The sequence below is a fragment of the Prionailurus viverrinus genome, chromosome D4 (genome assembly GCF_022837055.1).
Source record: "Prionailurus viverrinus isolate Anna chromosome D4, UM_Priviv_1.0, whole genome shotgun sequence".
In the NCBI taxonomy this organism is placed as follows: Eukaryota; Metazoa; Chordata; class Mammalia; order Carnivora; family Felidae; genus Prionailurus; species Prionailurus viverrinus.
In genome coordinates, this window is record NC_062573.1 from 15,882,936 (window position 1) to 15,909,647 (window position 26,712).

Here is a 26,712-nt window from a genome sequence, read left to right on the forward strand (position 1 = left end):
GCCGCTAGGGGGAGCCCCCATAAAGCACTGTCTTATCCCCATTTTGCAGAGGGGTGAATTTAGGCAGGAAGAGGCTGAGGAACTCCCTCAAAGCTGCACCACTAGGAAAAGGGAGACACACCAGCTTCGAATCAGGGTAGCCCAAACCAGCACTTTGGCTTTGTGTACATTCCCTCCCTTAGACCACCTCTCCTCTCCTCCCCGAGTCCCAGAAAGGCCCTGTGAAGGGCTAGATGTTCTGACTCGGAGGTCGCCTCAGTGAAGAGCACTCACTCCTGCCTGGGGGAATCTGACCACAGCTCACAGACGTTGGGACCTTTGTATCTACTTGTGAAAGGTAAACAGGTGTTCATTAGGGAGACTTGGGGACTGGGCATGGGGTGGAGGTGTGGACACCAGGCAAGCTGTGATCTGAGGAGGATCCTGCGGATCGAAAGCAGCACTGGGCCAGACCAGGGCTGCGGCCGCCGGGGGACCCTGCGTTTGGCTCTTTCCTTCCTGAACGGTGGACGCCAAGGCTCGTTCTTCTAAGCGGCGTCTTTCCACCGGATTGCCACTTAGGACGCTAGTGGAAGCACAGTTCCACCTGGGCAGGGCTCCAATAGAGGCCATTATCATTGGAATCACGCCCTGCACACACACTTGTGGGTAATCCTGGCTTTCCCTTCCGAAGCCCTCTGCGGGCCCGGGCTCCACCACTCTTGCAGGAGCAGCTCCGCCCCTGCGGGAAGCCCCACCCTCTCCCGGGACCCGCCTGGATTTAAGGGGGAAGGTCCGCTGCACAACCTCAAACACGTTCTGTGTCTAGCTAGTGGAGCCCGCGTATTCTCGTAAGTAAACATCCTCACCGTTTTTTTCCTGCTGATTTTCTAGAATTCCCTATTGTGGAGCGTTTGCGCGTTGCTCTCCCTCACCTCTTGCTGCATAACCTCTGAGTCTTGGGCTAGGAGGAAACTAGAAAGCCAGATGTCCGGATCGGTTCCTCCCAGTCCCAGCACGTTCTTGGAGAAATCAGAGACCTACTGGAGGGAAGGGCACGGCCTGCATTCCGGGTTCTCAGCATAGCTGCCCAACCCCGGCGGCGGCTGGCCAAGTAACTTGCGGAACCGCGGAACTGGGACAAGTGTGGAAGGACAATTAAGATAGGGGTCGGAATTCGGTTAGTGGGCACGGGTGTGTGCAGGCCGACGAGGTGGGAAGCTAGGAGCAAGCGCGCCTGCGGACTCTGCACCTGGACATCTCCCTCTGGTGGGTGGGACTCCGTGAACTCTGCGGCCTCTTCGGCTACGCTCTTTCCCGGGTGGGGGGGCTTCTGGACTGGCAGCGAGTTCAGAATTCGCTCTCAGCTGCCTTTTCGGGAAAAGAAGTAGAAGAGCAGGACTACGGATCCGCCCGCCGGGATCGCTCCCCTGGCAATGCAGAAATGTCCAGGGCCCTGCTGTTACCCTAAACTGGGGTCGCCTCTTGGTGGGTGTTCAGTGAAAAGACACAACCGAGCCAAAGAATAGGAAAAGTAGGGGGTATAGCTCAGGGGTAGAGCATTTGACTGCAAAGAATAGGAAAAGGAAGGATTTTATTTGTGAGTAAAGGAGAACACCAGGGGTGTTTCCCTAAAGTAGTGTCTCCCCGAACAAGAAAAGTGAGGAGGTTTTAAGCTAATGATACATGCATATTCATGAAGGGGTTCTGCAAAGGCAAATTCATTATGAATTGGGGCAAAGGTCGTCCTAGTTGATCGAAGTCTTGAGGGTCAGCAAGGGTGGGCATCGTCAGTTCTCTGGCTCCAATTAGCCCGGAATTTGAGTGCTCAAAGGGTTTCAATCTAGCAAAGAACAGCCCAACCATGTGCATGAGGTCAGTCTTTGCTTTTGAAACAGCGCTGGGAGCTTTGGGATTGATTTATGGTCTCTGATAAGGTTAGGCTATTCTCTGGCTCGGCAGAGACTATTTGTTTCCATAAAATCCTTAACTTCTGAGGTTTTTGCATTCCTTTGTAATTCTAACACCTCCTAGGAAATTCTGAAGGAGGTGCACTTGGGTAAGTAGTGTCAGGAGGGCCTAAAATGACTTCTGTGTCGGCAAAGCTCTATTTCAGCTTTTTATATCCGTCAACCCCTCTTTCTGCTTCCATTGCTGGGGGACAGGCCTGTCAGCTGGCAGTACACACGTGAGGAAGGAGAGGCTCCCACATGATGCGGGGTAGATCGGTCCAAGCAAAATGTCCTGATCCCAAAGCTCAGGGCAGCCTGGATCATCTCTCTTGGTTCCCTGTGAAGGCAAGTTTAAACCCTGGATTTCCCTTTTGGTGCCAGAGTAAATTCACCACTGAGCAGAGCAGCAGCGCCACGCCGTGGTGTTCAGCAGGATGAGACTGTTTGCCTTAGAACGTTTCTTTATCCGGCTGAAAGATTTGAGTGTTCCTCCCTTCGGTTCTTTGTGTTTGACACTCTTTCTCAGGATTCGCTCTATGTGAGGTGAGAAACAGAATATTTGCACATGAGGTGGCTGTTGAGTGTCCTGGTGAAACCCTAGCGGTAGCTGAGAAGAATTCTGTGTTGGTTTACATTTTCCCTTGCCTTGGAGAGTTCTGAGGAAGCCTCAGTTTCCTCATTGGTACTGGCAGTGATAATGCCTATCTAATAGGGAACATAGGAGGATAAAATGAGATAATGCATTTGAAGTGTTTTGCACAGCAATAGAAATATAATAAATAATAAATGTGGTTGGTATTAAATGATAATGAAGAGAAGTAGATGATGAGTAGACCCTCCTGTCTGTCTTCATTGCAATGGCTAGGAAGTCTTAATAATCCAGTCACTTCGTGGTAGCTGACTACATCTTTACTGTGTTCCAGGAACTTCAGGATGGCTTATGCTAAGAGCTGGACCCTGAAGAAGCACTTCGAAGGCAGCCCCACTCATGGTAACTTTGAGTTGAAAACAGTTGAACTCCCACCCTTAAACAATGGAGGTAAGTCCTAAGATTTGAGTTGGAAAAGACTGTATCAGTTAGCCTTTGCTTCATAACAAAAGTACCTCAAAGTTTAGTGATGTCAAACAACAATCATTATTTGTTCACAAGTCTGTGAGTTGGCAATTTGGGCTGGGTTAAGTTGGTGGTAACTCTTCACGTCTCATCTGGGCTGACTGTTTAATGTAGGATGGGCCCCCCTCATATCTGGTGGTTAGCAAGCTTTCTGCTGAGGTGTGTGTCTCAGTTCTTCTAGTAGGCTGACTTGAGCTCTTTGTTTTCACAGTGGCCTCATTGATCTAGAACAGTAGGAGTTGGCAGGCTCCAATGTGCAAGTACTTTCATGCCTCAAGTTATATCATGTTTGCTAATATGCAAAGCAAGTCACATTAGCCAAGTCCAGATTCAAGGATTGAGAAATAGACTTCTTGTTGGGAGGAGTGGCAAAGAGGCCCCACACAAAGAGATGGGAGGCATTTGTGACAATTTTGCAATCTGCCACAGAGACTTTTTCAGGGTGTTCTTGTGTGAAGCCTTCATGTCATGTGGGATCCCTCTGATTTCCTGCATAATTGAAACTCACGGTTGGGTACATTGTTCATGACTTTGACCAGACTCTGGGGAGGATTTCCTCTCTGTCCTGGCAAGCCTGATGATGGGGTAAGCAAGTGGGGAAAGCAATACCTAGCAGCTGTGTGCAAAGCTCAGATTATCCTATACACAGACAGGAGGGATAAACCCTCTTCCTTCATTGAAGACTCTCCCATCCCCTTAGGGAAAGTGAAAGGACAAGGTAAACCTAAAGAAATCTAGGGGAGAGAAATGGCAGCACATGCCATAACATGTTTGGAGATTAGCTTTGTAGAACAGGCAATAAAAAGTGTTTACAGGTAGGTAGGCAGGCTTTGAGAAAAGGACATGCAATCAAATAGCATGGCAAAGTTCAGTCCCATCTAAATTGGGGTAGCCAGGACTCCAATTCAAAATTCCAGAGAATGTGTGCATGAGGTCACTGCAACAAAATATAGATTCTTTAATACTGATGGGGGCTGTTAGTGAAACCTTATATGATCATTGTAACATAGTGATTACAAATGTGGCCCTGATCAAGTTCCTTAACCTAGGCCTAAATAAAATGAAAACAGTAATCGTTGAGAATATCATCTAGAATAATCCATGTAAAGCATGGAGTGCTGAATAAATAACGTGATGATGATGATGATGATCTGGGCTGGACCAAATGTGAGAGCCCCTTTTGTCTCTTCCATAGAAAGTACTGATGGAAGGGCAACCTTGAAGCAGAAAGGTTATCTGTGTTTATTTAGAGTGCCAAAGTCAAGGAAGGCATCGAGTGTTGAGTATCTAATTGCCTATGGAATGCTTTATTTTGTAGAGGTCCTGCTGGAAGCTTTGTTCCTCACTGTGGATCCTTACATGAGGTATTATTTTCCTCCTAAAAATTCATGTATTGTGTTTGGGACCTTGTTTTGAAATAGTCCATCTTTTATTTAATTAATTAATTAATTGATTAAATTTTAAATTTAAAAATGTATAATGTTTTTTTAATGTTGATTTATTTTTGAGAGAGAGAGAGAGTGTGAGCAGGGGAGGGGCAGAGAGAGAGGGAGACACAGAATCTGAAGCAGGCTGCAGGCTCCAAGCTGTCAGCACAGAGCCTGATGCGGGGCTCAAACTCACAAATCATGAGATCATGACTTGAGCTGAAGTCAGATGTTCAACTGACTAAGCTACCCAGGCGCCCCTGAAATAGTCATCTTTTCAAATATCCAACTGATTGTCATTTCCCCCTGTTGTCCCAGTATAATATCAGCGATAAGATTCATGGATGCTCATTCTGCCAGCGAAGGTGTGAGAAGGTTGACGAGGGATTACCCTGCCCCTGTATTTTACCATCATCTCCTATCTTAATGTACACAATTTGCCTCAAATTGCTTATCAGAATTGCTTCCCAAAAAATTAAGACAAATCCAATTTGTCCATTTTACTACTGGCACTTATTTGTGTAGAGGAAGATGGTAAGACTAAAATAAGGTTTTCTTGACTTCCATTTACCTGTATTCCTGTAATCAAATGTGTGTACTCAGGAAACAATTTGAGGGGGGGAGGGAATAAAAGGCCTTTATGGGGCACTAACTTCTCAGTGGTTTTTGCCTAGGTAAATAATGTAGTCATCATTCTTTAAAATGATTGTTTTCAGAGCTGATCAACAGAGATTCAAATTTAATGTAAAAAATGTTTCAAAATGTTAACTAGCATCCCTTTATGTGTGGCGAGTACGATTCTGCAATAATAATTCTAATTTGTAGGTTTTCCCCCCACAATACCAACCAATTCTCTGATAACCCCTGGGTGTCCTACAATTCGACTCAATTCTAACAGTATCTACAGTTAGATAGTGTCAGATCCCACACGTGAAGGAGTCAGTCCTACAAGACTGCCCCCACACACTTCAGATGCCAGACTCAAGTCCACATTGTTACCTGTACTTTGGAGTTTCCAACGACACCTTCCTTGCTAGAGTGGCTCATAGAACTCATGAAACTAGTTTACTCACTAGATTACTGGCTTATTATAAAAGGATATATAACTCAGGAACAGTCCCATGGAAGAGATGCATAGGGCAAAGTATGTGGGGAGGGGTAAGGAGCATCCATGCCCTCTCCAAGGGCACTACTCTCCCCAGATCTCCTTGTGTTCACCAGCCCAGAAGCTCTCTGAATGTATTTTATGAAGGCTCATTACATAGCCACAGTTGATTAAATCATTAACCATTGGCAACTGATTTGACTTCTAGTCCCTCTCCCCTTCCTGAGATCTGGATAAGGGAAATGAAAGTTACAGCCCTCTAATCACATGGTTGGTTCTGGCAACCAGCTCCCATCCTTAGGTGCTTTCCAAAAGTCACTTCATTAACATAACAAAAGATACCTTTATCAGTCTCATTAATTAGGAAATCCCAGGGTGCTCTGCCAGAAACAGGATATAGACAGAATATAATAATTCTAATTCTAAATCACAATATCACAGCTTGTGATTTGAGTAACAAGTACCCAGTGGTGTCTTTGTCATCTTTTAAGTCATTGGTAGAAACTCAACCCCAGTGGAATATGATGGTAAGATTCTCCTGTTCATTTCCCAGAAAAATACTATCAGAATGCTTCTTTGGGGTCACAGAGCAGAACTACTTACTTCTAGCAGCTCTCCCGCATTTCACCCAGTTATATTACCTTCATGTATCAGCACATACTTTCCCACTGATTTTCCATTTGGCTTGAAACTCAAGATGGTTTTCCCTTGATGCTCTTATGTATTAAGAATTTTTTTTTTTTCCAGAGTGGCAGCCAAAAGATTGAAGGAGGGTGATACGATGATGGGGCAGCAAGTGGCCAGGTATTTCTATTTGTCCCAGGACTTGAAAAATACATCTCTCTTTTACCTTCTGTTGGGTCCTGAGTCTGTCCATCGCCCCTACAGTTTCTTCAGCCTGTATGGTTCACTCACTGACCTTGGAAGCAACTTGGGACATCTTGCCCCTTTCCTGTGAGGGAGGGACGACTGTGAGATTGTCATCACTGCAATTTCACTTTGCTAGTCTTGCTTTTAATTAGTTAAAAAATTGCATTTGTCCAGTTTATGACTATAGTAAAAATTCCAATGAACCACAATTTTTTATTTTGGAAACTGAAAGTTCCTCCATCATCTGAGCCTTAGAGATGACTATTGTTAGTGTATTCTTATTTCAAAAATTGTTCAGTACACAAACCAATGTCTATAATTTTTCTTAACTAGCAGTATTGCCCTTCAGCAAATTTATTTTTCTCACTTAATATGGATATCTTTTGTTGATAGTATATAAATATACTACCTACCTTTTAATGGCTGCAAATTATTCCACTGTTATCTGTCATTTAAGTAATCTATTCCTGATAGCAAATGTTTCCTATTTTTTATTAGTGATGTTGACATTCTTTTTGTAAATTAATTATCAATTTTTTTCTGTGAATTATGTTTATGTCCTTTCCTTTCCTCCTTTAGGTCTTTTTATCTTTTATTAGTGATTTGTACAAGCCTTTTTATATGTTAGGAATAGGAGTGTTGCAAATATCTGTGTCTTTATCTTTATCTTTCCCCTGTGTCCAGTCATAATTTAAAATTTTTATGTGATACATTATTAATATTTGTAATTGTGGCTTCTGGGTTTCATTTCATCATTAGAAAGGCATCCTCCCCTCCAAAATAACTAAAATACTTATTCATGTTTTCTTCTGGTATTTTATTTTATTTTAAGTGGACTGGCACTGACAGCAAAGAGCCCAATTCCAGGCTCAAACTCATGAACCATGAGATCGTGACCTGAGCCAAAGTTGGATGCTTAACCAACTGGGCCACCCAGGTGCCTCTCTTCTGGTATTTTATATGCTAATTTTTTATAATTAAATCTTCAGATCCTTTAATTTTTATTTTGGAATATGGGTGAAGTATTTACTTTATGTCCAAGTGACAAGCCAGTTATAACACCATTTATTGAAATTATATTTGGATTTTTGGGATTTCAATGACTTTATAGATTCATTTAGAGGAAATGTGTTATCTTTAGTACATTTTTCTCCAGGCACAAAGTATACCTCTCCATTTATCCATCTTTGTCTTATGGCCCATTAACAGTTTTCTTCATATAGGTCGTATACATTTCTTGCTGATGATCAAAGATATGAACAACATATGTCTGTGTTTGCTGAATTGGCAAAGTTGTCTGTTTTTTTTTTTTTTTAAGACAGTACTGAGGGATGGAAATGTTGTTATGATACACTTATACCCTGAAGGTGGAAGCAAAAGTTGGCATAACCTTCTGGAAAAGAATTTGGCAATATGCATGCAACAAGAGTTAACAAATGTTTTAATAGTCTCTGACCTAGTAATTCCATTTATAGAAATATTGCCTAGGAAAATTATAAATTCATATTTACGAATATTAATTGAAGTATATTTAGAAAATACTGGAAATAACCTAAGTGTCTAATACTGGTATAATAAATTCATTTCAGGTTTTTTTTAGATTTTATTATTAAAATTTTTTCTTTTTAACGTTTATTTATTATTGAGAGACAGAGAGACACAGAGCGTGAGCAGGGGAGGGGTAGAGAGAGGGGGAGACACAGAATCCTAAGCAGGCTCCAGGCTCTGAGCTGTCAGCACAGAGCCCAACATGGGGCTGAAACTCACAAACTATGAGATCATGGCCTGAGCCAAGTTGGTCACCTAAGCAACTGAGCCACCCAGGCGCCCCTAGATTTTATTATTAAGTAATCTCTACACCTAGCGTGGCATTCCAACTCCCACCTCCAAGATCAAGAATTGCTCACTCTGCTGACTGAGCCAGAAGGGCGCCCTGAAATTCATTTCAATTTTTAAAGGATTCTTACTAACATGAGAAAAAGTATAAGTCATATATGCTAGTGTAGAGAGAGAAACCTGGCTTGCAAAACATAAGGTGATTTCAATTATGTAAATATATATAATAAACATTTTTAAAATGCACTTACTTTCTTTTCAAGTATAATTAACATACAGTGTTATATTAGTTACAATATAGTGATTCAACAACTTTATACATTACTCATTGCTCATCCCAATAAGTATACTCCTTTAAAAAAATTTTTTTTTAATTTTATTTATTTTGGGGGGCCTGGGTGACTCAGTCGGTTGGGCACCTGACTTTGGTTCAGGTCATGATCCCACAGTTTGTGGGTTTGAGCCCCGTGTCAGGTTCTGTGCTGACAGCTCGGAGCCTGGAGCCTGCTTCAAATTCTGTGTCTCCCTCTCTCTCTGTCCCTCCCCTGCTTGTGCTCTGTCTCTCTCTCTCTCTCTCAAAAATATTAAAAATTAAAAAAAAATTTTTTTCTTTATTTTGAGAGAGAGAGCAAGCAGGGAAGGGCAGAGAGAGGGAGAGAGAGAATCCTAAGCAGGCTCTGCACTGTTAGCATGGAGCCTAATGCAGGGCTGAATCCAATGAACCAGGAGATCATGACCTGAGCCAAAATCAAGTCAGATGCTTAACCGACTGAGCCACCCAGCCACCCCAATAAGTGTACTCTTAACCCCCTTCACCTATTTTACCCATCTCCTCACCCACCTCCCTTCTGGTACCATCAGTTTGTTCTCTATATTTAAGGATCTATTTTTTTGTTTGTATCTTTTTTTTCTTTGTTCATTTGCTTTGTTTCTTAAATTCCACACATGAGTGAAATCATATGGTATTTGTCTTTCTGACTGACTTATTATTTCACTTAGCATTATACCCTGTAGATCCATCCATGTTGTTGCAATTGTAAGATTTCATTCTTTTTTATGGCTGAGGAGTATTCCATTGTGTGTGTGTGTGTGTGTGTGTGTGTGTGTGCGCACGCGCGTATCTTATTCCATTCATCTATGGAAGGACACTTGGGTTGCTTCCATAGTTTGGCTATTGTAAATAGTACAGCAGTAAACATAGAGGTTCATATATCTTTTTCAATTAGTGTTTTCCCATTCTTTTGGTAAATACCTAGTAGTGGAATTACTGAATCATATGGTAATTATATTTTTAATTTTTTGAAATTCTATACTGCTGTCCACAGTGGCTGTACCAGTTTGCATTCTTATAATACACATTTTTAAATATATCATTAAGATTGCCATAACATATCCCAAAATATTAGCAGTTATCTTTGTATTATGGGATTAGAACTGATTTTTTATTTTATATATTATAACTTTTCTAAAATAAATGTGTTACATAATTTTATGATCAAGGGAAAGACAGTAAAAAAAAATGGTAACAGTGGGAGAAGATGGGAGAATAAGAATCAGCAAATGAGACAGGAAAGGAGCAGCTTAGAGGGAGAGGCAAAAAGCCCAGTGAAGGCAGTATTGTGGAAACCAATGAAGAAGAGTTTGGGTAGCCCAGAGTGCTGAATACAGTTGAAAGGTGAAATCAGATGATGAGTAAAGAGTGTCCACTAGATTTTGCAATCAGAAATTGTGACTTTAGTGGAGTAACAGGGGTGGAGGCCATGTTGCATTGGGTTGTCAAGTGATTGGGCAGTGAAGAAGTTTGAATATAAAAGGGAAAGGGGGCAGTGGAGAGGACAATGTTAAATATTCAGGAGAGAGGAGGGGCTAGGAGATGGAGGGTGGCCCCTGAAGAACAGAACAGAACACCTTGAACCAGAGGATGTACACCTCTTGCTTAAAGAGAAGTGGGTGAGGACAGAGACAGATGTTGAACCAGTTCAGAGAGTTCCTCCCTAATGGCCCATACTTTTTTCTCAAGGAGGAGGAGAAACCAATGGCTAGGAATAAGATGGAGAGATGTGGTGGGGTATTCAATCATGGAATATTAACTTCCATGCCCTTTTAGGAATACTAACCATGCAACATCCTAACTCCTTTGAAAGAAAAGAGGCTTCCCACATCTTAATGTGCTTTATCTTTCAGAGTTGTGGAAAGTAAAAACTCAGCCTTCCCAACAGGAACTATGGTAGTGGCTTCTTCAGGCTGGACAACTCACTCCATTTCTGATGGGAAAGATCTGGAAAAACTGCCTGCAGAGTGGCCAGACACATTACCAGTGTCTTTGGCTCTGGGAACAGTTGGCATGACAGGGTGAGTTTCATGGGTATGTTTCATTTATTTGAATATCTGACATTCTGGTTTTCCAAAATAGTTTGTCTAGAATGTGGTCAACAAGAAGAGACCCAAGACATTCTAGGCTCAGGGGCTGGTTAGAGTAAATGGTGGGACTGAGAAGGGAATAAGATGGGTTAGAGTTGGCCTTGGACTAAAGGAAAGAAAGGGAAAAATCCAGCCAGAGACCCTCAGAACCAGAGAGCGGCAGTGAGAAGCAGCATGGGGCATGATCCCTCTTTAGCAGCTGGCAAATGGTAACACAAAGGGACCAGCTCCTTTTGTCCCTGGAAGGGTCTTGGCTTCAGGGTCTCTGTCTCCATTTCAGAGTTTGAAAAGGGGAAGAGAATTCAATATACCTTGGCTTTTCTGTGCTGTCTCTCATTCCTCACCTTTCCCTATGCACATCTGAATCTCCTGAGGTATAAAGAGATCTGAAGTTTACATGAGATGAATCACAAGTATGGTTGCACAGTCACTCAGCTGACACAGACTTAAACTCCACAAGAGTCCTTTGGCCTTGTCCCTCAGGAAGACTCCTGGTCAGTTCATCCTATCTCAGCTGTACTTTAGGCTCCAAATTTCCTTTTGTGGCCTGGAGAAGCAAGGTCAATTGAATTCCTTTTGGAATCCCCCAAAACTTTTTTAGCCTGAAATTCATGTATTTCCTTTCTTTCTCTAAGTTATTTGATCTCTTCCTCCCTCCCTCCCTCCTTCTTTTTCATACTTTGAAGGACTTCTAAAGAATGAACTGGATATGTATACCTCAAATGATCAGCTTCTAGCAAAAACCAGTCCCATACACCCCAACTTCATATTGCACTCAGATTATGAACTCTTTAGTATTGCTGTGACCAAGAGGCAATGTTGAAATTAATGTGAAATTAGAGGGTGCTTAATATCTTTTTGCTTTTTTTTTTTTTAGTCTTCTTTTAAAGTTTATTTTTTGAGAGAGAGAGAGAGAGAGAGCATGAGCAGAGGAGGGGCAGAGAGAGAGAGGGAGAGAGAGAATCCCAACACAGGGCTTGATCTCCCGAACCTTGAGATATGACCTGAGCCAAGATCAAGAGCAGGACACTTAACTGAGCCCCCCCAGGCGCCCCCTTCTTACTTTCAAATAAGCACTAAATAGAATTATAGCACTTCCAGGTCCTGCCTACCTGCCCCATAACCTCTACGAGGGAGAGCTTCTCCTCCCACCTTGTTATCCCACCTGTCGTTCTAAGTTGTGAGCCAGGTGTAGGAATGCAGGGGTGAAGGCAGACATGAGGAAACCTTGGAGCAAGTCTCCCATGACTTAGATGGGGAGAAAGTAATCTGTAAAATATTAGGAGATTTGAATCCTAAGACAGAGGATAACTTACTCATTTGTGTGTACTTCTCATTCACCCTGTTCCAAACCCCCAAGGAGTGCATTTTTACTCCATAAACAATCAACTTCATACCATTGGTTCTCACTGATTGAGGGAGAGGCATTATCCCATGCTTCTAACCTTCTCTAGTGACACACTGCCCATTCTTTGAGCAATTCCTGCCTTCTGGACTACTTACCAGTGGGATGGGTCGGCCCTTCAAGAGTGCTAGAACTTCTGCTATAGACCATAAAAGAAGTTGAACTTTAGGGTGCCTCGGTGGCTTAATGGGTTGAGCGTCCAACTCTTGATTTTGGCTCAGGTCGTGATCTCATAATTTGTGAGACTGTGGGGCTCTCTGCTGACAGTGTGGAGCCTGCTTGGGATTCTCTGCCTCTCTCCCTGTCTCTTCCCCACTCCTCCCCCTCTCGCTCGCTCTCTCAAAACAAATAAATAAACATTATAAAAAAAAGAAGTTGTGGGGCGCCTGGGTGGCGCAGTCGGTTAAGTGTCCGACTTCAGCCAGGTCACGATCTCGCGGTCCGTGAGTTCGAGCCCCGCGTCAGGCTCTGGGCTGATGGCTCAGAGCCTGGAGCCTGTTTCCGATTCTGTGTCTCCCTCTCTCTCTGCCCCTCCCCCGTTCATGCTCTGTCTCTCTCTGTCCCAAAAATAAATAAACGTTCAAAAAAAAAAAAAGAAAATTTAAAAAAAAAAAAAGAAGTTGAACTTTGAAACCTAGGGTGCCTTTCAGCTGTCCAGGCTCCAGAGATTTAGCATTCCCTCCAGGTTTGCATTATTTCCTTCAGTGGACCTCTGTTTTCTCAGTTAAGCTGGAGGAGTTCGTGTGTTTTGCTCTCCAAACTGTTATATGTTAAGTCCCCCCTTAGTCCCAAGGGTACCTTTAATTTTTCCTCTAAGATTGCTTTACTGTTGGCTTCTCCATTTTACTTCTAAAAGGATATGATGTTTGGGAGAGGCCTTGTGTCTTCTAGGGCAGTATGTCTAATTGAGAGGTGATTTTAGGGTTTCTAGAAGGGAGATCGGGGTTGGGGGGTGGTAACGATTGTCATGAGTGGAATGATATAATCAGAAAATGCACCTTCTGCTTCTCTTTTGAGGTTATGCTAGCTCACCCAGTGTGCTTTGGTTTCGGCATTCATTAAGGTGGTGGTTCTCAGTTGCTTAAATTCCTAAGAATCACCTACTCTTATGAAATTCAGATGTTCATGTCCCAGTATTTCTGGACCAGTGGGTCTGAGGTGGGGACTGGGAATATAAATTTTTAATAAAACTCCAGGTGATTCTGAGGTAGATGGTGCTCCATTCATCTTTTGAAAATTACTGGGAACATTAGCTTTTGGGTCCTCAGAAAATGTGTAGATTTCTATGCCTTTCACTGCCTTGCCTTTAATGTCCAACTCTAATGGGTCCCCGGATATAGGCAAAGGCTAGTGTATAGTTTGTTTCTTATAGAAACAACTTTACATGAATTTGTCTGAAATTTTGCAAGTGGCTTAGCAATTGCCACAGTGGATATAGATTTCTTTGACTCAGACTCAGGGGTGTGATTATAAAACTCAAAATTTTTCTATTGCTGTACTTCATCTCTATCCCAAGCCTGCATCTTGGCTTGTGTAGTAAAACAGAGCCTCAGTTTAATTTAGTGATTTCTCACATTGTTCAGGTTCAAAACTCAGAATTTTCTTTTTCTTCTCCCCAAGATTGATGCAGAGCTTCCAGGGCTAACAGATTCCATGTCAGCAGGGGGGCGACAGCAACTTCTTGATCTTTTTTTTTTTTTTAACTTATAAAAAATGTTTATTTTTGAGAGAGAGTGAGTGCAAGCAAGGGGCAGAGAGAGAGGGAGACAGAAGATTTGAAGTGGGCTCTGTGCTGACAGCAAAGAGCCCAACGTGGGGCTCGAACTCATGAGCTGTGAGATCATGACCTGAGCCGAAGTTGGACGCTTAACCAACTGAGCCACCCAGGTGCCCCAATAACTTCTTGGTCTTGATCTATCTTAGTCTTATGCTGTTCTCCTGCTTCAAAGTGTGACTTTTCCCACTGAGTCCTCAGTGACATCCCCTTCCAAACTGGCCATCCAAGCTGGTGGTTTCTTCACTCAGTTCTTGTCAGTACTCTCTGAGCTGCATCTTTGTAGACCCCATAGTTTTTTCCCTGCAAGCTAACTTCAACATCTCACTTAGGATGAGATGGGGAAATTTCAGAAACTCTTCCATACCACTTAGGAGCCATGGAAAACTCAAGGTGTTTCTCTTGGATCCTCTCATCTGCTCTATGGTTGTGGCACCATGATGACATGGAGGCTTTCCCCATGAAGTTCACCATCTCCCCAGGGCGTGTATAGGAATGAGGCACAAGCTCTCTATTCTAGGACCCCCAGAGTCCTAGAATCTTCTTTTGCTCTTGAGACTTGGCCTAGGGATAGACAGGGTGCAGCGCCTTTCCAACCAACTCTCCATTTCTTCTCTGGTTCCCATCATATTTATTCCTATCTAGGAGCGAGGAAGGAGGAGGTGGACCATTAGTGGCTGGTAATATTCAATTCATATATTTTCTGTCTTTTATTGGACCCATGGCACTGGGCTGTTGAGAAGGCCTTCAGGATATATCTGAACAACTTATAAGAGAAAGCCACAAATCAACCCACATATCTTTAATTTTCTTCCCTCAGGCTAACAGCCTACTTTGGCCTACTTGACATCTGTGGTGTGAAGGGTGGAGAAACAGTGATGGTTAATGCAGCAGCAGGAGCAGTGGGCTCTGCTGTGGGCCAGATAGCTAAGCTCAAGGTAAGTGTCTTCTTCCATTACCCAACATTTACTCAATACCCACAGTGTACACTGAGAATACAACAGTGAACAGAGTAGACCTTCTCTGATCTCAGGGAGTTTTGTTTAGTGGGTCTTGCTTGGAAGTTGAAGATACATTGAGAATGCAAGAGAGATTTCTGAAGTGCTACTCTCTGTGTACCAATACAATCTCTAGCTCATCCTGAAAGTGCTTTTCAGAATGCTCTCCAGTTCCTCTATGATTCTATGATTAGACAGGTTCTATCTAGTCCAATGCTTGAGCCCAAATCAAAGAATAAAGGGGCAGTCACCAGGAGAAGTGACCAGATGGCTGAGAGTTCCAGAGCTGAGCCCAAATTATAGTCTAAAGCACCACTGTTCCAAAAGATAGCATGCAAGTCACTGCAAGAGAAGACCCAAAATAAAGAAATGAGAGTCAGATGAATAGGTTGTCGAGTCAGTAAGTTGAAACGAGCTGTAAACCATATAAACATAGACCAGAATCTGTTGGTTGGTCAGAGACAAGCTAAAGTTAACGTTGGGTTGTAGGCTGATTCAGGGACCAATTTCACCTATGGGTCTGTTGGCCCATTATGGTATCTTCATGTATGTGCTTCAGCACCTAAGAGGGTGTTCTTGGGGAACCTGACCATACTAGGCTAGGAAGGTGAGTTAGTCCATGCTTTTGGCTTATAAATGGTCTCCATTTTTTTCTCCCCATTTAGGGCTGCAAAGTTGTTGGAGCAGCAGGGTCTGATGAAAAAGTTGCCTACCTTAAAAAGCTTGGATATGATGTTGCCTTTAACTACAAAACAGTAGAGTCTTTGGAAGAAACTTTGAAAAAAGCCTCTCCTGATGGTTACGATTGTTATTTTGATAACGTAAGCACAAAATGGACTTAATATCTTATTTACTAACAAAGTACTACACAAGGGAATAGCCTTCTAGAGTTCCATCTAAAATATATAAAGTACATATGCCTTTAATAAACAGCTTTATTGAGATATAATTCACCCATTTTGAAGTGTTGAATTCAGTGGTTTTTAGCATATTCACAGAATTGTACAACCATCACCACAATGAATGTTAGGGCATTTTCATTATCCCAAAAAGAAATGCTGTACTCAGTAATTACTCCCCATTTCCCCCCCAAAGTGCCTTTTGTGACTGGCTTCTTACACTGTACATTATTAGCATGTTTTCAAGGTTCATCCATGTTGTGGTATGTATCAGTACTTCATTCCTTTTTTATGGCTGAAAAATAATATTCCATTGTATGGATATACCACATTTTATTTATCCATCAATTGATTGATGAGCATCTGCGTAATTTTCACCTTTTGGCTATTACGTATAATGCTGTGAACATTCATGATCTTGGGTATATGCCTATAAGTAGAATTGTTGTGTCATGTGATGACTCCATATTTAACATTTTGAGGAACTGACAAACTATTTTGCAAAATGGCTGCACTATTTTACATTCCCACCAGCAGCGTATGAGGGTTCCAATTTCCCTACATCCTCACCAGTACTTACTAACTATCATTTTGATTATGGCTATACTAGTTGGTTTGAAGTCGTATTTCACTGTGGTTTTGATTTGCATTTCCCTAATTGCTAATGGTATTGGGCATCTTTTCATGTGCTTATGAGCCATTTATATATCTTCTTTAGAGAAATGTCTACTCAGATATTTTGCCCATTTTTCAATTTGTTGAGTTTTAAGAGTTTTAAAATTTGTTTTAATGTTTATTTATTCTTAGAGACAGAGCATGAGTGGGGGAGGGGCAGAGAGCGAGGGAGACCTAGAATCTCTGAATCTCTGAAGCAGGCTCCAGACTCTGAGCTGTCAGCACAGAGCCCGATGTGGGGCTTGAACTCACGGACCATGAGATCATGACCTGAGCCGAAGTCAGTCACTCAACCAACTGAGCCACCCAGGCACCCCAAGAGTTCTTTTTTTTTTAATATATGAAATTTATTGTCAAATTGGTTTCCATACAACACTCAGTGCTCATCCCAAAAGATGCCCTCTTCAATACCCATTACCCACTCTCCCCTCCCTCCCACTCCCCATCAACCCTCAGTTTGTTCTCAGTTTTTAAGAGTCTCTTATGCTTTGGCTCTCTCCCACCCAAGAGTTCTTTATAAGAGTTATGATAGGTTCCTCATCAGATACAGTCAATTCTCAGTATTCCTGGTAGTTATGTTCTATCAAGTCACCACGAACAACGAGCATTGCTTCTAGGGCAAGTATGTACATACATGTATATATTTTACCTCCATTGCAATCTTAAATCCTAGAAACAACTCTTCCTACAGCTTTTATTTTCTTCATTTTTTAAAAGAGAAAAGGAGGTTCAGAAGTGTTAAGAAGTTTGCCTATGGCTGCCCCACCAACTGATCCTCCCAGAGTTGGGATTCAGACCCCATCCAACCAACCCCAGAGCTGGAGCTTTTTGAACTACTCTGTACTGTGCCCTTCTGCCTTCCCTCCTTGGTAATCTCTGGGAGAGGTGAAAAAAGGAGAGAGAACCTCGACTTTTTTTTTTTTACTTTAGCTGGGAACTTTGTGCATCTTTCACTGCTTTAGGCACGTCTGCAAATGAGCAGGAAAGCCCTGTGAGTGTTGATTTGAGGGATATAAATAAATGTTAGCAAGTAGTCTCTTTCTCAACTACGGAATATACCAATAATGAGGATTGACTGAATATGGTTTGCAATAATTTTCTCCTATTCTGTGAGTTGTTTTTCACCTTCTCTTTTCTTTTCATTCACTTTCTTGATGGTGTCCTTTGAAGCACAAAAGTTTAAATTTTTAAAAAATGTTTATTTATTTTTGAGAGAGAGAAAGAGAGAGAGAGAGAGAGAGAGCGTGAGGAGGGGAGGGGCAGAGACAGAGGGAGACACAGAGTCCAAAGCAGACTCCAGACGCGGAGCTGTCAGCACAGAGCCTGATGCAGGACTCGAACTCACAGACCACGAGATCATGATCTGAGCCAAAGTCGGGCACTTAACCAACTGAGCCACCCAGGAGCCCTGTAGAAGTTTTAAATTTTGATGAAGGCTGATTTATGTCTCCTTCTGTTGTTTGGGCTTTTGATGTCATGTCTAAGAAGGCTTTACCTTATCCAAGGTCACAAAGATTTACTCCTATGTTTTCTTGTAAGAGTTTTATGACTTTAGCTTATACATTTAGGCCCATGATACATTTTAAGTTAATTTTTATGTATTGTGTAAGGAGGGGTCCAATTTCATTCTTTACCATAGCCAGTAATTGTGTACCAGTTGTTGAAAAGACTGTTTTGTTCCCCTATTTCATTGTGTTGGGACTTTTTAAAAAATCAATTGACCATAAAGTAAGAGTTTATTTCTGGACTCACAACTTAGCTCTGTTGATCTATATTTCTGCTCCCATGCTGTCTTGATTGATACAGTTTTGTAGTAAGTTTTGAAATTGTCAAATATGAGTCTTCCAGCTTTGTTTTTGATGTGCCTTCTGACTATTTTTTTCCATGGTTTTAGATAGGGGCAAAGAGATTATTGAACTGGTCAGAAAACCCCAAAATATAATAAAGTAAAATGTATAAGTTATATATGGTATGTTCCTACAGTAAAACAGAAATGTCCAACCTCACATGTCCCTTTCAAGTGCAATTTTCTGCACTGTTGTGCTAATTCAGTCTGATTTTTTTCCTTCTAAAATAAATGTTATGAAATGGTAATTGTGACTTAATGATTCTCCTGAATCTTCTAGTGTTTAGATTAAAGTGGATTGGTTGTTTTTGTTTTTGTTTTTTTCATCCTGTTTAGGTAGGTGGAGAGTTTTCAAACATTGTTATCCCCCAGATGAAGAAGTTTGGAAGGATTGCTATTTGTGGGGCCATCTCTGTGTATAATACTACTCGCCCACTTCCCCCAGGTAATGAGCTCATGCACACGATCACAGATGTAGAAAGACTGGGCAAGGAGAAAATTCACAGATATGGTATATAGGCCAGTGACTATCAAAATATTAAAAAGACTTCCTGATAATAATTTTCTCCTTTTTAAAAAATAATTAAAAAATAATTTTCTCCTTTTTCCTCTTTTTAAAAAATTTGTTTAATGTTTATTTGTTTTTGAGAGAGAGAGAGAGAGAGAGAGAGAACGAACAGGGGAGGGGCAGAGAGAAAGGGAAACACAAAATCCAAAGCAAGCTCCAGGCTCTGAGCTGTCAGCATAGAGCCCAACCTGGGGCTTGAACTCACGAACTGCGAGATCATAACCTGAGCCAAAGTTGGACACTTAACTGGCTGAGCCACACAGGCTCCCCAGACTTCCTGATATTCTTGATGAAGTAGTGTTTATTAAACTAAAACTATGTATTTTTATATGTTTGTGCTAAATAGCTTATGTTAGATTTTAATATAGAGAAATAACAGAATCTGAAAATACGGAAGAAATGTTGATAATTGTTAAAAGTTTTAATTGTTTACCTTTTGTTTTGGGCAAAGTTGTGAAAAGACAACCATGCTTTGATTTAGAGACAGAACACCTTGGTCTGGCTCATGCAATATCAGGGTTCTTTAGGATATTCAGAACGTTGCTGGAGGAATGGGGATCGGAGAGGATGACTCAATGTGGTTGAAGCAAACAACAGGCCGCCATTTCCTTCCGACAGTGGAGGGCAGTGCCTCCTAGAGCTTCAGGACACACTGGCTCCCCCAGACTGACAATTTCCATGGAAAGGGAGAGGAGCATGCATTTCCCCTCTGTTCCTGGACTGTCCTTGTTTTGTTTCTTTTGTGCATCCATCTCCACTTCTCCACTCTTCCTATGCTGAGACTGCCCTCTGCCCTCTTCATACCCACAGAGGTCCAAAAGCAGTATCAACTAGAGAACTCTATTTGTGAAATCCTAACTCTCTGAGAGATGTTGTGCAGGCCTCTTGTTTTATGAATGGGGAGATGAATGGGCAAGAAGGCCAGAGGCTCTTTAAATCCTATTAGCAAGAGACTCAAAGACAGGCCTTCTGCACTCCTCCTACAGAGTCCTTTCCTACTACAACGATTTTGTGCTGTTGGTGAGATTATAGATTGACCTGTGGTCCAAAAAAAGAAAAAAGCAAAAGGAATCTTAGAGATTATCATCAAGATCTGGGATGATAACCATAAATAAATTGGGCTTCTATGATGGGCTTCACTCATGGGAATGAAACCCTACAGCCCTGCTAGTTAACAATCCCACAACTGCACTGAGACAGGTGAGCGAGAGTGGAAGGGACTGAGAAAGGACAGCTTGCAGACTCCCTCTTGGGCTGGGAAAAATCAAAGATACTACCATCTCCAAAAAGACTCCAGGTGTACTTGGCAGTCTTATTGCTATGGAATTTTCGCCCCTCTATTTTTCTAATTGAAGCTAAGCTAGAATCCTGGGAAATCTTCTGCCTGTCCGTTGAGCAAAGCACCAGGATGCATTTTCTTGACCCTAGTCCAATAAGGTACAGCCAAATATTTGGGTCCAGTAACTTGATCTCGTCTTGTTAGCAATTAGAGTTTGGAAGTTGAAGGTCTTTGAGACGTCAGCTGGCCTTGTCCATTCATTTTAGATGAGATCCTGCCCTGCCTCTGAGCTCCAGAAATTCTAACATATATCACTGTTAGGATAGCTCAGAGGTAATTATTTGCCCCAGCATTAATGCCACGTTCAAATGCCACATTCTTCTTGCTCCCAATAAAGAAACTATATTCCCATCAGGGTGGATAAGCCCAAAAATGGTATTTCATCCTCTTCCAAGATGAGGAAATGAGGATTCCAGTTCTTAACCTAAAGAGAAATATGGTTGGTGTGCATCTCCTAAAGAAGCACCCTCTCTGCAAGGGCAACCTGACATTTGGACGTGCTGCTGTCTTGTGTCACCCTCGTATCTCACTCCTCTTGCACCAGTTTCTTTTGGTTCAGGACAAGGCCTTATTTTTCTGACTGCTAATGTGACTTTCTCCAAAGTAGGGAGTAGGAACTTTCAGCCTGAGCGATGCCAGTTATCAAGGATGCCGCAAATAAATTCTGCCAGTCACCTCGGCTCATCTGGTGCTGAGGTTTCAGGGGCATGTTCACCTGACTTCCTGAAACTTTTAAGACTATGTTCAGGTGTCATTTCCTCAGTTTCTGATCACTCAGGATCCTTGGGAAAATAAGCCAGGAACCAACACAACCTTTTCTCTCTCACACAGAAAAGTACTACCTTTTTTTTTTTTTTAATGTTTATTTCCTTTTGAGAGAGAGAGAGAGAGAGCGAGAGATAGCGTGTGAGTGGGGGAGGGGCAGAGAGAGAGGGAGACAGAATCCAAAGCAGGCTCCAGGCTCTGAGCTGTCAGCACAGAGCCCGACATGGGGCTTGAACCCATGAACCATGAGATCATGACCGGAGCCGAAGTTGGATGCCCAACTGACTGAGCAACCCAGGGGCCCTGAATACTACCTTCTTGATAGGCTGCAGAGTAGGCTGGTACTTTTTCTAGGCTGGTGGTTCTCAATGTGTGGGCCCAGGACTAACAGCATCACCATCTCCTGAGAATTTGTTAGAAATATAGATTCTTGGGACCCATTCCATACCCACAATCAGAAACTGGGGGAGGGGCCAGCAATCTCTTTTCATAAGCCTTCCATGTGATTCTGAAAAAGAACATTCTACATGTCGGGAATATCAGGGTATTTATGCTTGATTAGCACAGGAACATTTTCACGTTATCTTCAGGACCCACTTCTGTTCCATAGAACAGTGTTCTATGGACTGCCATTGGGCAGTGTTTGGTGGGCCTTGCTTCTGGCATGTGCAGGCTGAACATTCCCTGGCTTCCTGGCCTGTGCAAGGACTGAGTGTGTATTAGTTTCCTATTGCTGCTGTAACAAATTACCACAAATTTAGTGGCTTAAAACAACACAGATTTATTGCCTTATAGTTCTGGAGATCAAAAGTCTAACATGGATCAGCAGGGCTGAATTCTTTCTGAAGGCTCAAGAGGAGAGTCTGTTTCCTTGCCTCTTCCAGCTTCTAGAGGCTGCCTGTATTCTGTGGCTCATGGTCCCTACCTCCATCTTCAAAGCCAGCAGCACAGAATCTTCCAAAGTCTCTCTTTCTCTCTCTTTCACTCTAATCTATACTTCCATCATCACATATTTTTTCCTGACTCTGACTTTTCCGCATCCCTTCCAAGGACCCTTGTGATTATATTGGGCCCACAGAATAATCTCTTCATCTAAAGGCCCTTAACTTAATCATGTCTGCCAAGTCCTTTTTGCCATGTAAGGAAGCACATTCATAGGTTCTGGGAGTTAAGATACAGCCACCTGTGGAGACCATTATTCTGTCTACCACAGAGGGCATGTTGATTTTTGGACAACCTCGTGAATCAGAAAAGAGTGGAGAAATCTAGAACAGTGATGTGACTTATACTGTTTGTGTTTTCACCACGGCCACCTCCCTGGACCCTGTCACCTAAATGTGTCCTCCTCTTTCACAGGCCCACCCCCAGAGAATATCATCTATCAGCAACTCCGCCTGGAAGGGTTCATTGTCACCCGCTGGCAAGGAGATGTCCGTCAGAAGGCTCTGAAAGACTTGCTGACATGGGTCTTAGAGGTGAGGAGCTCCAGAGCCACTCCCCCAGTTGTACACTGGATCCCATTCTCTTCTGACACGATAGGCTTCATTTCCACTGCAGATACAGGTCCATCTCACTGCTCCCCCTTTTAGAACAAAATACCAGGAAGTGTTTGTTTTTTAATGTGATTTTTTTTTTGAGAGAGAGAGAGAGACAGACAGACAGGCAGAGTGTGAAGAGGGGAGGGGCAGAGAGAAAGGGAGACACAGAATCTGAAGCAGGCTCCAGGCTCTGAGCTGTCAGCACAGAGCCCCATGTAGGTCTTGAACTCAGGAACCATGAGATCATGACCTGAGCCCAAGTGGGACACTTAACCAGCTGAGCCCCCCAGATGCCCCAGGAAGTGTTGACACTCAATGTCTGCAGTTCCTCTCTTTCCATTCTCTTGTGAACCCACATATTAGGCTTTTGTACTCTTGCCGCTCCACCATAATTGCTTTGGTCAAGGTTGATGATGTCCTGATTGTGAACTGCAGTGGTCAGTTCTTAGTATCATTTGGCTCTGGGGGGTGTTTGACAGAGGTGATCACATTGTCCTTGGTACACTTTCTTCCCTTGCCTTCCCTTGGCTCTTGGTTTTCCTCACAGATTTGTCCTTCTCAGAGGACCTCCTCCTCTGCTAACTTCTTTTTTCCTCTGCAGATCAATAATAGAGTGTCCCAAGGTATGGTCACTGGACTTCTTTTCTTCTCTGCCCACAGTCTGTCTATCCCTTACTTAGCTCATCCAGGGTCTTGGCTTTAAATATCATTGGTATGCTGACAGCTCCTGAATGTCTGTCTCCAGCCTGGATCTCTCCCCAGGGCTCTGGGCTGCTCAACAGCTGCACTTAGATGTGTAATACACATCTTCGACTCAACACGTCAAAAACTAAATATGTCTTGATCTTTCCTGCCAAATCCATTCCATATACAGACCTCACCATTTCAGTGACGGCAATTCTATCCCCACCCCCACCCCCCAGTTGCTCAATCCAAAAACCTTGAAATCATCTTTGATTCCTTTCTTTCTCTCAGACCCACATTTAATCTGTTGGGAAATTCTGGTGGCTCAGCCTTCAAAATATACACAGAATCTGTCCAGCTCTCCCACCTCTACTGCCACCACCCTGGTCCAGGCCACCTTCTTATCTAGCCTAGTAGCCTCTGTCTGGCCTCCCAACTTTGTGCCCCAACAGACAATTCCCAACACAGCTGCCAGTGTGATCTTTTAAGGCATAAATCAAACCATGTCATTCTTATGCTCAAAACTCTGCAAAGCTCCCCATTTCACTTACAATAAAACCTACGAGGGGCGCCTGGGTGGCTCAGTCGGTTGAGCGACCGACTTCGGCTCAGGTCTTGATCTCACGGTTTGTGAGTTCGGGCCCGCATTGGGCTCTATGCTGACAGCTCAGAGCCGGAGCCTGCTTCTGATTCTGTGTCTCCCTGTCTCTCTGCCCCTCCCCCACAGGCACTCTGATTCTCTCTGCCTCTCAAAAATAAACTAATAAAAAAAAAAAACCTACAAGATTGTACATGATCTGGCCTCCATTACCTAATTTCATTTCTTAGTGTTCACCCCTTGCTTTCTTTGCCCAATCCCTCCCCACTTCCCTCTGCCCTCTGTAACTGCTTCCTTAATTCACTCATCTCCTTCAAGTCATAACTACATTCTGAATGAGGCAACTTTTAAAATGGCCCTATTTCAGGGGCGCCTGGGTGGCGCAGTCGGTTAAGCGTCTGACTTCAGCCAGGTCACGATCTCACGGTCTGTGAGTTCGAGCCCCGCGTCGGGCTCTGGGCTGATGGCTCAGAGCCTGGAGCCTGCTTCCGATTCTGTGTCTCCCTCTCTCTCTGCCCCTCCCCCGTTCATGCTCTCTCTCTCTGTCCCAAAAATAAATAAAAGTTGAAAAAAAAAATTAAAAAAAAATAAATAAATAAAATGGCCCTATTTTATTTTATTTTTTTATTATTTTTTAAATATTTGTTTATTAAATATTAATAAGAGAAAGGGACAGAGTGTGAGCAGGTAAGAGGTTAGAGTGAGAGGGAGACACAGAATCCGAAGCTGGCCCCAGGCTCTGAGCTGTCAGCACAAAGCTGGATGCAGGGCTCAAACTCATGAACCACCAGATCATGACCTGCGCCAAAGTTGGACGCTTAACTTGACTAAGCCACCCAGGTGCCCCATAATGCCCCTATTTTAAATTGCAGTCCCCCTCCATTCTTGATCCTCCTTATCTTTTACCCGTAGCAATTATTATCTTTTAACATGATGTATACTATAATTCATGTATATTTATTGCCCATCGCCCTCCTGTGAGAATGTAACCTCCATGAAGGCAGCAACATTCATGCGTTTTTTTCTGATGTATCCCCACCACCTAGAATAGTGTCTGAATCAATGTAAACTCTAGATGAATATTGTTGGATAAATGTTGGAGAGGCATATATTTGGGGCTGTGGCTCTTCCAGGTCCCAAATTGGCATCTTCCTATAGCCATGGCTTTCAATCCACAGGAAGAAGCCAATCCTGTCCTATGTTGTGATACTTTTCCCGTCTTTCACAATTTGCAGTTTTAGTCAACAGAATTCTGAATAACCAAGGGGCATTATTTTAGTTTTGGAGGGGAAAAGTGATATCACACTTCTAAACTCTTGGCTTTATCATCCTTTCCCAATTCAAACAGATTGCTCCTCTGGCAGCCACTGGAGCTTGGTGTTTTTCCCAGTCCAACGCTTGGAGTGCTGAGCTGGGCTCTTTCCAGGAAGCTGGGAAGAGCTGAATGATTTTCAAGCTCCCAGTGTGGAGCCTCTTTGTCCCTGTTGGTGAAATCTGATCTAGCCCTCCCATGATGGCAACTGACAACAAGAAACCACTGTGCTGGTCTTCCTAATGCCTCCTTCTAACAGAGTGGACCTAATTACAGTTTTGTTTTCAGTAACTAGTGAATTGGCCTAATTTCTCTCTCAACTACTTATTTTTTTTTCTCATCTCTTTTTCTTCTTGAAAATATACTTTTCTTTTAGAATAGTTTTAGATTTATAGAAAAATCACAAAGATGGTACAAAGAGTTTCAATATGCCCTGTATTCTGCACCTTAATTTACCATATTATTATCACCTGTATATTAGTATTCATCCTCTACTTTTAACTTATAAACTTTTGATTACAGCATTTGCCCCTTTACAGGTTCTTTGCCTCCTTTAAGAACAGAAAAGAGCTGGGGCTTCCTAGTCAAGGCCTCCTCAAATCCCAGCCTCTGTACTTATCAATTAGTTGAGTGACCCCAAGCAAATTGTCCCTCCATAAATTCATAAAGGGTACTAAGCCATCACTGGAATATGTTAAGAAAATAAATGGTATCCGGTAACGCCAGTTTCCACAGAAGACCCTTTATAAAAACCTTGAAAATGTAAATTAGTTCCACTTAGTAGACTGCCTTGTAGCAGAGAAATGAAAAACCCTCACTAAATAAACCCTTCCCTCCCACATTCCTAAGTGAATGTTCAACACATATTGAGAGAATCTGGGCTTGAAGGGAGGACGAATTATTAGATTGCCATGGTATTTACAATTCCTGAACAGGCTCTGCCGCTTCAGGGGTCAAAGAGAGGTAATGATGCTACATCATGAAGCTACTGGAAGGATTAAAGTAGATAATACTCTGGAAGGGGGCCCCTTTTTCCATCTTCTTCCACCTCTTCTGAGATCATTACATTATTAAACTTTTCCATGTGATTTACTTATAAATTGCTTAATCACTTTCCTGTAACATTTCTTCTATTGTTATACTGTGACCTAACACCTGTTAACCAAACTTTTATGTGTACTTTGTGGCTCATGCCACTAGATTGAGTATACGCTCATGGTGGATTGGGCCTCCCTCTTAGATGTCCAAGATAATGATGTTCCTGATAAATTTGTTGCTATGATGAGAAAAGTATATCATTCAGAATATGAAATTAATCTGTTATATTTGTTGTCATTTTGATACAGGGTAAAATCCAGTACCGTGAATACATCACTGAAGGGTTTGAAAACATGCCAGCTGCGTTTATGGGAATGCTGAAAGGTGAAAATTTGGGGAAAACAATAGTGAAAGCATGAAAAAAAAAAGACACATGGAATCTAGAATTCATTTGGATGATTACCACGTCTTTTTAACCATTTAGTAAAAATACATACTGCCTTCATTATCTAAAAATTGTAGTGAGTTTGATCTATCTAATAAAACACATTTAAGTGGTATGTAATTAG

General features: G+C 42.4%; 1 protein-coding gene across 4 annotated transcripts; it reads left to right on the plus strand.

The window, feature by feature from the left end:
- Nucleotides 1-94: 94 nt before the first annotated feature.
- PTGR1 (prostaglandin reductase 1) lies at nt 95-26,712 on the plus strand. 4 transcript variants are annotated; one of them, XM_047831528.1, is made up of 11 exons: nt 95-337; nt 674-830; nt 2,855-2,970; nt 4,364-4,409; nt 6,325-6,381; nt 10,468-10,635; nt 14,704-14,821; nt 15,547-15,702; nt 18,638-18,746; nt 22,330-22,448; nt 26,452-26,712. In XM_047831528.1, the coding sequence occupies exons 3-11, from the start codon at nt 2,865-2,867 to the stop codon at nt 26,560-26,562; spliced, it is 990 nt and encodes a 329-aa protein (XP_047687484.1). In that variant the 5' UTR covers nt 95-337; nt 674-830; nt 2,855-2,864; the 3' UTR covers nt 26,563-26,712. The 4 variants fall into 4 exon arrangements, with proteins under 4 accessions (XP_047687484.1, XP_047687487.1, XP_047687485.1 ...); XM_047831531.1 differs by lacking the exon at nt 674-830 and having other exon boundaries at nt 192-337; XM_047831529.1 differs by lacking the exon at nt 95-337 and having other exon boundaries at nt 564-830.